Genomic DNA, 11,124 nt, shown 5'->3' with positions numbered 1-11,124 from the left:
GGAGTTTTTTAAAATATAAAATATAGGATCAGATATCTTGGGACATAAAAAACAAATTTAAGAGGATGAGCGTTGCATCTGGTGAATTGCTATTGTGCTGCAGCCTCAGGTGAGCGCCTCTTCCCTCGCGCCCAGGTGAGGATTGGTGCAAGCTCCGCCCCTTTTTCAGAGCCTGTCAATCAAAGCCTGGAAATCCCGCCTCCCCCACCTCCCCATTGGATCGTCCGCCCCACCGCAGCCAGGAAGCCATTGGCCCGCGGCCGGTGTCAATCAAAGCGACGCCGTGCGTCAGGTGAGGAGCGCTGCGCTAATGTGGGAGGAAAGTTTTGGCGGAGTTTGGTAGCGGAGGCTCGGAGCAGCGAGATCCCCTCACTCGCACAAACCACTTCAAACAGTTCAAAACTTTAAAGAAGATCAAAAAAGAAACTTTACATTGAAGTGAGCCATGAAAAGTTTGAAGTCACGGTTGAGGAAGCACGAAGTGACTCTCAATGTAAGTTGAAAGTTGAAGGCGCGTCGTTAACAATCTTTAGTTGACTAAGTTTGAAGATTTAGCAAGGTCACCATCCGTTTAAAGTCGGCGCGGTTTGTTTATTCTGTATTTCTGAATTTTAAATTAATGTTTCCTATAGAAACTTGTTTTTGGAGTCCTGAGTTAGCAGCTTTGTCTCTGTGTGTTTCAAATACTTCATCCTCTTTGCTAATCTAAGCACTACTTTTTACAATGGTTAAACGTTCATTCCAGGGCCCTCGTGTGAGATGGGAGTTGATTTGGTTAAAAAAAATGTTGCAAAATTGTAGTTAATTTCAAAAATAAATAAAGTTGCAATGCCCGCAGTTTATATCAGGGACTTTGTTGTTGAGTTGACAATATTTTAAGTGCACTATTGGCTGAAAAGGCAGTTTAAGTATTTGCACCCACTGCACTCAACACAGTTGCTACTGACACAAAACACCACACCCAGGTTTCATAGGTATAGTTCTGTGAGTGTAAGTTTGGTAGTGGATTCAAAATGACCAGCCTTGCCTGTAATATGGGTTGTTCACAAAATGCCTTTGGGTGGAGGCTTGTTTTTGGGTGTTATCCTGAACCTTTTCAGATGACATTTCAGTCTTGTGATAATTCCCAGGTGTCCAATAGTCATGGTTTTAAGATAGATATGAGCTGCTCACTTAGTTTGCAGCCTAATAATCATTACCAGATATCTGTTCATAGCTGCATACTTTAATTAGATGACTGCCCTTTAATCACTCCCAGTTAGCTCATATTTTCTGTATGTCTGTACTGTCACTGCGGCATGTTTGTTTATAGTTAGTTAGTGCAAAGAAAATATAATTTTGTGGTGAGTCTTTGAGTATTCTGTTTACACTTGCTCTAATTTTACTTTTCAACTTTTTTTTATGCAAGTTAAATTATTGGGCGATATTGCAGCTGTATGAGCTTTTCCACTATCTCTACACTTCACAGCTCATTGTGCCCTGATGCCACTCTGGTAGTTAATGTATATACTTGTATGCAGACAGTTTTTTTGTTTTTGCAAAGCAATATATTTTTCAAAGTAGACTTTGAATTCTGTGATTGTGGATCTGAGTCACAATGTTGTCCTTTTGTGTCAATCTTAAGTTTTTTTTTCCAGTTATTAATCAGAGGTGTTTTGACAATTCCTGTTCTTGTTACTGTCTAGTGAGAGAAAACTCAGTCACTCTGTTACCCCACCCCCCAGCCTCTTTATTCATCGATGGGTGCTGTGATGGGGGGAGGGGGGTGTGGGCGGGGAGGGGGTGGGGGTGCTGTACCTAGTTTTGGTGGATTGGTGGAATTAAGGAGGTGTCAGTCAGCTGATAAGCTTTCTGGGTGTCTGTGATGTAGTTGGTGCCGAATGTTGAGTGTTTGTACCGCGGAACACAACTGATGGAAACAAAACTGGTTAGCATCCAACAGGTCCACTTCTGTGAAATAAACGTACCTTTTGTTAAACATTATAAATGAAAAGCAAAAGACTGTAAAAGCTAGAAATCTGAAACAATAACAAAAATGTGCCGGAAACACTCAGAACAGTTAGTGTTTCAGGTGTGGACCCTACAGTACCTTCATGAATCTGTTCACTGCAGATGTTGGCGGACCTGCTGAGCATTTCCAGACTTTTCCATTTCTGTCTCATATTGAGCCTGTTTTTGGAAAGAGCTGAGATGCTGAATTAAGGTGCGTCACTGTGTCAAATACACTTTTTGTCTAAAAGTGCGAGGACCACTTTCATGGGGAACTGGCATGTTCGGTTGTCCACTTGTTTTGCAAACTGCCTTGAGAAGTTTCAGGTCTTTGGCAGGGGTGGGTGGGGAATGGAGGAAGATTAAAAACGTTCGGAGGAATAGTTTACAAAATATATTGACCATGGCACTTTAGGTAAAACTGGAATCCCAATAAGCATTTCACGGCGAGAGTACATTTTTTATGTCACATTGCTGTTCTACATGGACATGCCCAGACTCCTCATTCCTCTGAGTCAGATGGCTGTGGGTTCAAGTCCCACTATAGAGACCTGAGCAGGTAATCCAGGCTGACACTCCTGCAGTATTGAGGGAGTGCTGCACTGTCTGAGGTGCTGTCTTTCAAATGAGAAATTAAAATGAGGTCTCGTCTGCCACCTCATGTGGACTTGAAGATTTAAAAAATCCCATTGTTTCAAAGAAGAGGAAGGGAGTGATTCCTCGTGTCCTGGTCAATATTACCCCCTCAACTAGCATCAGTAAAAACAGATTAACTGGTCCTTGATCTCATTCTGCTTGTGCAAGTTTTCTATGACTGACTAGTTCTTTGGATGTGAGTATTGATCTGTCTGAAAGGGTGTTATGGTGCTTTGCTGTGTCTTGATGCAGACAGCAGCATCACAATATTTAATCGTTTAAAAAAAAAAAATCATTCTTGGGTTAAGGGCGTTGCTGGCAAGGCTATCATTTCTTATTGCCCATGCCTAGTTACCCTTGAGCAGGTGGTGAGCCCCCACCTTCTACCACTAATCCACCGTAACGTTTAGGTGCTGCCACAGCGCTGGGGTAGAGTATTCCAGGATTTTGATCGAGTGACCATGAAGGAACGGCCGATGTAGGTCCAAGTCAGGATGGTGTGTGACTTGGAGGTGATGGTGTTCCCTTAACCATGCTGAGCGCGATAATCACATCCTTTATTTAAACTAGCTGGGCTTGTAAACGTGTTCTCATAAAATATTAACTTATTCTTGGGAATGTTTTGGTTCTGGTGACAATAATGCAGCAGATTGCATTCCCAACACTCGGGGCTGTATATTGGCAGGAAGTGCAGTAACAATTCACCATGTGAAGGGATGGACTTTTGATCTCGGCTGAGTTGGTGAGGAGGAAGGGGAAGTGGGAAGTCGAGTTTGACTTTTCTCACAAGGAAGGAAGGAGAATTGGAGTGTTGGTTCAGGACTGCTTGCAGCATTTTCTGATCAGCTTGACCACAGCATTTGCATTCTGTGTCTGTATAATCTGGTTTTGTTATCTAGGGATAATGAAGCTATGCTTCCCCCCCCCCCCCCCCTTCGCTTAATTAGATGCTGGTGGCATTGGCTTCTGTGGTGGAATGTGGGGTCATAGTTTTTTTTTAAAGGTGACCTTTATATCCCAGGCCCCTTTTATATTTTTCACATCGAGGGGGCCTTTATTCCTCAGGCCCCCTTTATGTACATATTTACAGTTTTAAAATAACTTTATTAAAACCAGATAAATAAACAAAAAACTCAAATTAAAATGCCATTCTTGGCGTCAACGATGCACTCCAGTCCCTGCGGTGCCGTAGTTGCTGAATCAGTGGAAACTCGGTGAGGTGCGAGGAGAAACTGCTCACATTGCCTTTTGTGAACTCGATTCTCTTAATTGGCTTTTATGATGTAAGTGGTTAGCTGAACATGATGCTTGTACTGTGGAATGTAATGGATTGAGCCCTTGGTGAGAAAACACCTGAAGTACTGTGTACAGTTTTGGTTTTCTTACCTAGGAAGGATATATTTGCCTTAGAGGGAGTGCAGCACAGGTTCACTAGATTGGTTCCTGGGATGAGGGGATTATCCTGTGAGGAGAGATTGAGTAGACTAGGCCTATGTTCCCTAGACTTTAGAAGCGTGAGGTGACCTCATTGAAGCAAATAAAATACTTAAGGGCTTGACGAAGTCGATGTTGGGGAAGAGGTGTGGTGAGTTCAGAACTATGAAATAAAGGGTTGAATAAAAGGTCAGCTATTTAGAACTGAGATGAAAAGGGATTCCTTCACTGAGGGTTGTGAATCTTTGGAATTCTCTACCCCAGAGAGCATTGGATGCTCAGTCGTTGAGTATATTCAATACTGAGACCATAGGTTTTTTGAACATTCAGGGAATCGAGGGATATGGGAATAGGCTGTGAAAGTGGAGTTGAGGTAGATGATCAGCCATGATCTTAGCAGAGCAGACTCATGGGGCTGAATGGCCTACTCTTTTTTTAAAAAAATTATGTCCTCTTGTCAGTTACATCCTGCAAGATGAAAGCATGGGCTTCTTGGGAGATTTAAAGCTAATTAGGTTTATACAGGATTTTTTTGGGTTAGGTGCATTGATGAGCAATGCATTTACACGAGCAATCCAATTGATTTTCACAGCTGGCTTTTACACTTGGATTTTGTAAAATTTTAATCTACTGTTGATTACTGGGAAATATTAGTGTGGCTACTTTGCAAAGAATCTACAGCACAGAAATGGGCCATTCTGCCCAACTAGTCTGTACTGGTGCACAAACAAGAAATGCTGGAAATACTCAGCAGGTCTGGCAGCATCTGTGGAGAGAGAAGCAGAGTTAACGTTTCAGGTCAGTGACCTGAAACGTTAACTCTGCTTCTCTCTCCACAGATGCTGCCAGACCTGCTGAGTATTTCCAGCATTTCTTTTTGTGTTTCAGATTTCCAGAATCTGCAGTATTTTGCTTTTATTTTAGTTTATACTGGTGATTGTGCTCCATGTATGCCTCTTCCCATGCTACTTCATCTAACCCTATCTGCATAATCCTCTAGTCCTTTCTCCCTCGTGTTTATCTAGCTCTCCCTTAAATGCATCTACACTATTTGCCTCAACCACTCTATGTGTTCGCAAGTTCCACATTCACACCACTCTCTGGGTAAAGAAGTTGCTGCTGGATTCCTTTATTGGATTTATTAGTGAATAACTTCTATTTCTGGCCCCTAGTTTTGGACTCTCCCCATTGCAATTGCTAATTCTCCAGTACAGAGATCTGTATGTGCTGGCAAGAAATGTGCTAGGTGCAGGTGTCTCCCGATAGTAAAAAAAAACAAAGTTAGCTGGAAGTATAATCCCATAGAATTCTTCTTAAATCTTTTCTCGAACCTTGTGAAAGTATATATGCGCATTATTTCTTCTGTGTGTGTGGGATGTAAGCGAAGCCACATTTATTGACCATCCTTATTTGCCCTGAAGATGGCAGTGGACTTTCTCTTTAAATCACTATCGTCCTGGGGGTGATGCTCCCACTATGGTGCTTGTGAATGTTTTAAGTGTGCATTCACACATGTGTTTTGCAAAAGTGTGCATTTGCACATTTTTATAAAACAACTTTTATTTTGTTGGTGGCAGGGATGCATTGGTTAATCCAGGTTTCCCAGTGTTACTGTGCTTAGACTGGGAGCAATGTGGATCAGTGGTTGAGGAAAGATGTTTGGTCTTGGGTTTTGCAAAGTATGTTATTAAAATAGATTGACTTAAAGGCTGTGATTTTATTTTCAGTAATACTCTTATCTAGTGAGATCATCGGACACCTCGTTTTGTGGTAGAATATTTTAAATATGATTCTAGCCTGTTGCATAGAACACAGCCCCCTATGAAAATAAACTAAATAATGGTCGTTTGCATCAGTAACTGAAGAAAAGACTTTAAAAGATGGACTGAAGTTAAACTGAGCAAGTATATGTTTGAGGAAACCTGTTTTCAATACTAGCCTGTTTGAGGAATTTGGATGGTAAAGCACTTGAGAATCCCTGTCTGCTGTGTCTGCCAGTGTCCTTGAGTCTATAATCCGCATGTTGCTTTTCCTGTCCACTTGTCTTCTCCATGTTGTAGCAGAGCGGAGCTGGGGGAAGAGTACAAGTGAAGCTCCTACTAAGTGGTGGAAATCTGGAGTGAAAACAAAGCTTTTGAAATTGTGGAGAATCAAAACAAAAGTTAACATTTTCAGCTTAGACATTTTGCTCTGAACCTTCTGAAATGTTCCTTGTCTTAAAATGCCACACACGTCATTGAATCAGTTGGTTACTGGCAATGTAAGGACATGCAATGAGGGAATGTACTGTGATTCACCCAGTAATTGTGCAATCACAGTCTAGTCTAAAGATTGTTTTAGTATTTGGCTGCAGACTACTGCCTCTGACTGATTTATACGTTTACCATTGCAGATAGCTGTCTGTGCAAATTGCTGCTGCTGGAGCTTCTGTCTCCATGACTGATGCATCTGATCTCCTAGAACCAATAATGATAGCTATCAATATTGTCATAATGGGAGCTAGATCAATCACAGAGATCTGTCTCACATTCCAAGGCTGCGTGGCATTGAGGTAACAGTGGAAGATTGCCCTGCTGTAATAATTTGTGTGTTCATACCTAGATGTGAAAATTGAGATAAACTTGCCTGGGTCTACTGCATATAACTGCATTTAGGCTACTGAACTGTATTAGAAAGCAGTTTGCAATTCACTTGGTGAAATAAAAAGGCAAAATTTTTAAAGCTGGAAATCAGAAATAAAACCAATGAAAAACAGTAAATGCTGGCTAAACACATAGGTAAAGAGAAAAGGCAGGGTCTGACTGAGTGTGGACCTTTCATTCTGATGGATTACCAACTCAAAATGTCATAATCTGTCTTTTTTCCTCACAGGTCTAGACTGACCCACTGTGCCACTTCCCAGCTTTCCTGTTTTTATTTCAGAATTCCTCTTCTCCCCTATCCTTTTCCCATCATCTTAGGGAGGCCTACGAATTTGGCAGAGAGGGGGACAGGGGCACAGCATTAAAGTTAGAGCTAGGCTGTTCAGGGATGATGTCGGAAAGCAATTCTTCACACTAAGGGTAGTGGAAATCTGCAAGTCTCTTTCCAACGCGCTTTCTCCACCCCCCCCCCCCCCCCCCCCAACACAAATAAAAGCTGTTTGGCTGGGGGTCAGTTGAAAATTCCAAAACTGAGATTGACAGATTTTTGTTAGGCAAGGGTATTAATGGTTATAAAACCAAAATGGATAACTGGTAAGGTACAGATCAGTATGATCTCATTGAACGGTGGAAGAGGCTCGAGGGGCAGAATGGATGACTCCTGTCCCTGTGTTCTTTAGTTGATGAAACTGTGCCCTTTACGCTATGGGGCATTTGTAATGTGTGAAGAGGAAAAAGCTGTGGCACCGGCACAGAATGGGTTGTTCTCATCTGCTTCCATTGCTTTTTGTTTTATTCATTCATGGGATGTGGGCATCACTGGTAAGGCCAGCATTTCTAGCCCATCCCTAATTACCCTTGAGAAGGTGGTGGTGAGCAGCCTTCTTGAACCGCTGCAGTCCATGTGAGGTAGGTACACCCACAGTGCTGTTAGGAAGGGAGTTCCAGGATTTTGACCCAGCGACAGTGAAGGAAAGGCGATATAGTTCCAAATCAGGATGGTGTGTGGCTTGGAGAGAAACTTGCAGGTGGTGGTATTCCCATGCATCTGCTGCCCCTGCCTTTCTAGATGGTAGATGTCATGGGTTTAAAAGGTGCTGTCGAAGGAGCCTTGGTGTGTTGCTGCAGTGCATCTTGTAAATGGTACACACTGCTGCCTCTGTGTGTCAGTGGTGAAGGGAGTAAATGTTGAAGTTGGTGGATGGGATGCCAGTAAAGGGGCTGCATTGTCTTGGATGGTGTCGAGCTTCTTGACTGTTGTTTGAGCTGCACGTATCCAGGCAAGAGGAGAGTATTCCATCACACTCTTGTGCCTTGTAGATGGTGGACAGGCATTGGGGAGACAGGAGGTGAGTTACTCGCTGCAGAATTCCTAGCCGATGACCTGCTCTTGTAGACACAGTATTTATGTGGCTGGTCCAGTTCAGTTCCTGGTCAGTGGTAACCCCAGGATGTTGATAGTGGGGGAATTCAGCAACAGTAATGCTGTTGAATATCAAGGGGAGATGGTTAGATTGTCTCTTGTTTGAGATGGTCATTGCCTGGCACTGGTGTAGCATGAATGTTACTTGCCACTTATCAGCCCAAGCCTGGATGTTTTCCAGGTCTTGCTGCATCTGGACACAGGCTGCTTCAGTATCTGAGGAGTCGTGAATGGTGCTGAACATTGTGCATTCATCAGTGAGCATCCCCACTGCTGACCTTATGATGGAGGGGACGTCATTGATGAAGTAGCTGAATGTGGTTGGGCCTAGAACACCACCCTGAAGAACTCCTGCAGTGATGTCCTGGGACTGAGATGATTGACCTCCAACAACCGCAACCATCTTGCTTTGTGCTAGGTATGACTTCAACCTGTGGAGAGTTTTACCTTGTTTACGATTGACTCCAGTTTTGCTCGGGCTCTTTGATGGCATACTCCGTCAAATGCTGCCATGATGTCAAGGGCGGTCACTCTCACCTCACCTCTGGAGTTCAACTCTTTTGTCCATGTTTGGACCAAGGATGTAATTAGGTCAGGAGCTGAGTGGCCCTGGCGGAACCCAAACTTCGTGTCAGTGAGCAGGTTATTGCTGAGCAAGTGCCGCTTGATAGCACTGTCGACAACCCTTTCCATCACTTTGCTGATGACAGAGAATAGACTGATAGGGTGGTAATTGGCTGTGTTGGATTTGTTTGGCTTTGAGTGGTCAATGATCCTAGCTAAACATTAGCTCCTCTATGGAGTCAGAAAGGGCAAAAAAATCCACTGTTTTTTCTTGAACAGCTGGATGATTGTGATGGGTGGGGGGGTTGGCCAATGTAGGTGAAACTCCATCTGTTTAGCCTGGCAGGTGGGTGAGAGATGGACATAAAATCTGGGAGTTTTTGGGAGGGATAAGCAAGCAGTTCAGAGACTTTGTTGAGCTCCAGTAGTTGTACATCAATGGATCTAACATGTTGGAGTTGGCATGACAACATTGTAAACCTACACACCCAGGATATCTGATACATGGTGAATAAGCGAGTACAAACGTGCTGTTTGATTTTTTTTGAATGCTTTTACTTTTGAAATTACAAATGATTTGGTACCATCCTCTCTCTTTGGTTCAGTATCTAACCTCTATGGTCCCTTCTGTCACCTCTCGTCAAGGTGGATGAGCCCACGTTTCTCTAATAGTTTCCCATAATTGAGTGCTCCTACACTACAGGGTGGTAATTCATTTCCTGACATCCGTTATCCTGTTGTGGATAGTGTCCTGATCCAATATTGTAAGTAAAAAGCAATTCTTTGTCTGGCTCATTACCCAATTTCCTAACGCTTCATTTGACTTCAATAAGCATGCAGTTTAGTGGGACCATAATGTTAGTCTGTAACTCGAGGATGTCTTTTGAGAAGATTCTTTGAATTCAGACTCCAGAGAATTCAAGGAATTTCTAGCTTTGCTATATTAGAATCAGATTCTAAAATTTCATGTCCAAGTCATACATTGAGCTTCCACTATCTTGCGAGGTGAATGCTAGTGCACCATGGCTTTCAGGAAGGGCAAAGGTTCTTGGATTGTGCTGAGATCCTTGATCTGACCTGGAGCAACAGCAGGGCTGACCCAGTACTGCTGCCTGTATTCTAACTCATGCAAAGTCCCATTCACCCATCGTCTCGTTGTTCCCTGACCTACATTTGCTTTCCAGTCCAGCAATGCCTCTAGTTTAAAAATCTCGTGCTTGTGTTCTAATCCCTGTGTGGCCACACTGCGCCTTATCTCTGTAACTTCTTTCAGCCTATCACCATAGAACAATTATAGCACAGAAGGAGGACATTCAGCCCATTGTGTCCGTGACGGCCGAAAAAACTAGCTGCCCAATCTATTCCCACCTTCCAGCACCTGGTCCATAGCTTTGAAGATTACAGCACTTCAGGTACATGTCCAGGTACCTTTTAAAAGAATTGAGGGTCTTTGCCTCCACCACTGATCCTGGCAGTGAATTCCAGGCACCCACCACCCTCTGGGTGAAAAAGTTTCTCCTCATGTCCCCTCTAAACGTTCTACCAATCACTTAAATCAGTGCCCCCTGGTAACTGGCCTCACCGCCAGGGGAAATAGGTCCTTCCTGTCCACTCTATCTAGGCTCCTCATAATTTTGTACACCTCAGTTAAGTCTCCCCTCAGCCTCCTCAGTTCCAGGGAAAATAACCCTAGCCTATCCAATCTTTCCTCATAGCTGCAACTTTCAAGCCCTGGCAACATTCTTGTAAATCTCCTCTGTACTCTCTCCAGAGCAATTATGTCCTTTCTGTAATGTGGTGACCAGAATTGTACACAATACTCCAGCTGTGGCCTAACCAGCGTTTTTTGCAATTCCAGCATTACATTCCTGCTTTTGTATTCTGTACCTCAGCCAATAAAGGAAAACATTCCATATACCGCCTTCACCACTCTATCTACCTGTCCTGCCACCTTCAGGGACATGTGGACATGCACTCCAAGGTCCCTCACTTCTTCTATCCCTCTCAATATCCTCCCGTTTATTGTGTATTCCCTAGCTTTGTTTGCTCTCCCCAAATGTATTACCTCGCACCTCTCTGGGTTGAATTCCATTTGCCGTTTTCCTGCCCATTCAACCAAACCATTGATATCATTCTGGAGTCTACGTCTGTCCTCTTCACTATTAACTACGTGGCCCATTTTTGTCTCATCAGCAAATTTCCCAATCATGCCTCCCACATTTAAGTCCAAATCATTAATATATACCACAAACAGCAAGGGACCCAACACTGAGCCCTGTGGAACGCCACAGGAAACAGCTTTCCATTCGCAAAAACATCCGTCGACAACAACCCTTTGTTTCCTGTCCCGGAGCCAATTCTGGATCCATCTGCCACATTCCCCTGTATCCAATGGGCTTTCATTTTACTGACCCTCTGAAAACTCCTCCCTTTTCC

General features: G+C 43.4%; 1 protein-coding gene across 2 annotated transcripts in view; it reads left to right on the top strand.

Moving 5' to 3' along the window:
• The first annotated feature begins 295 nt into the window (after positions 1-295).
• Positions 296-11,124, top strand: part of uacaa (uveal autoantigen with coiled-coil domains and ankyrin repeats a) — a 145,268-nt gene continuing 134,439 nt past the window's right edge. For both annotated transcript variants that reach the window (XM_068018201.1, XM_068018200.1), the window contains exon 1: positions 296-493. In XM_068018201.1, coding sequence (XP_067874302.1) covers positions 446-493 — 48 coding nt within the window. In that variant the 5' untranslated portion in view covers positions 296-445. The remainder of the gene's footprint in view (positions 494-11,124) is intronic.

The sequence above is a fragment of the Heterodontus francisci genome, chromosome 38 (genome assembly GCF_036365525.1).
Source record: "Heterodontus francisci isolate sHetFra1 chromosome 38, sHetFra1.hap1, whole genome shotgun sequence".
NCBI classification, from domain to species: Eukaryota; Metazoa; Chordata; class Chondrichthyes; order Heterodontiformes; family Heterodontidae; genus Heterodontus; species Heterodontus francisci.
Note: the sequence above shows the minus strand (reverse complement) of the source record. Positions and strands in the feature narration are given on the sequence as shown.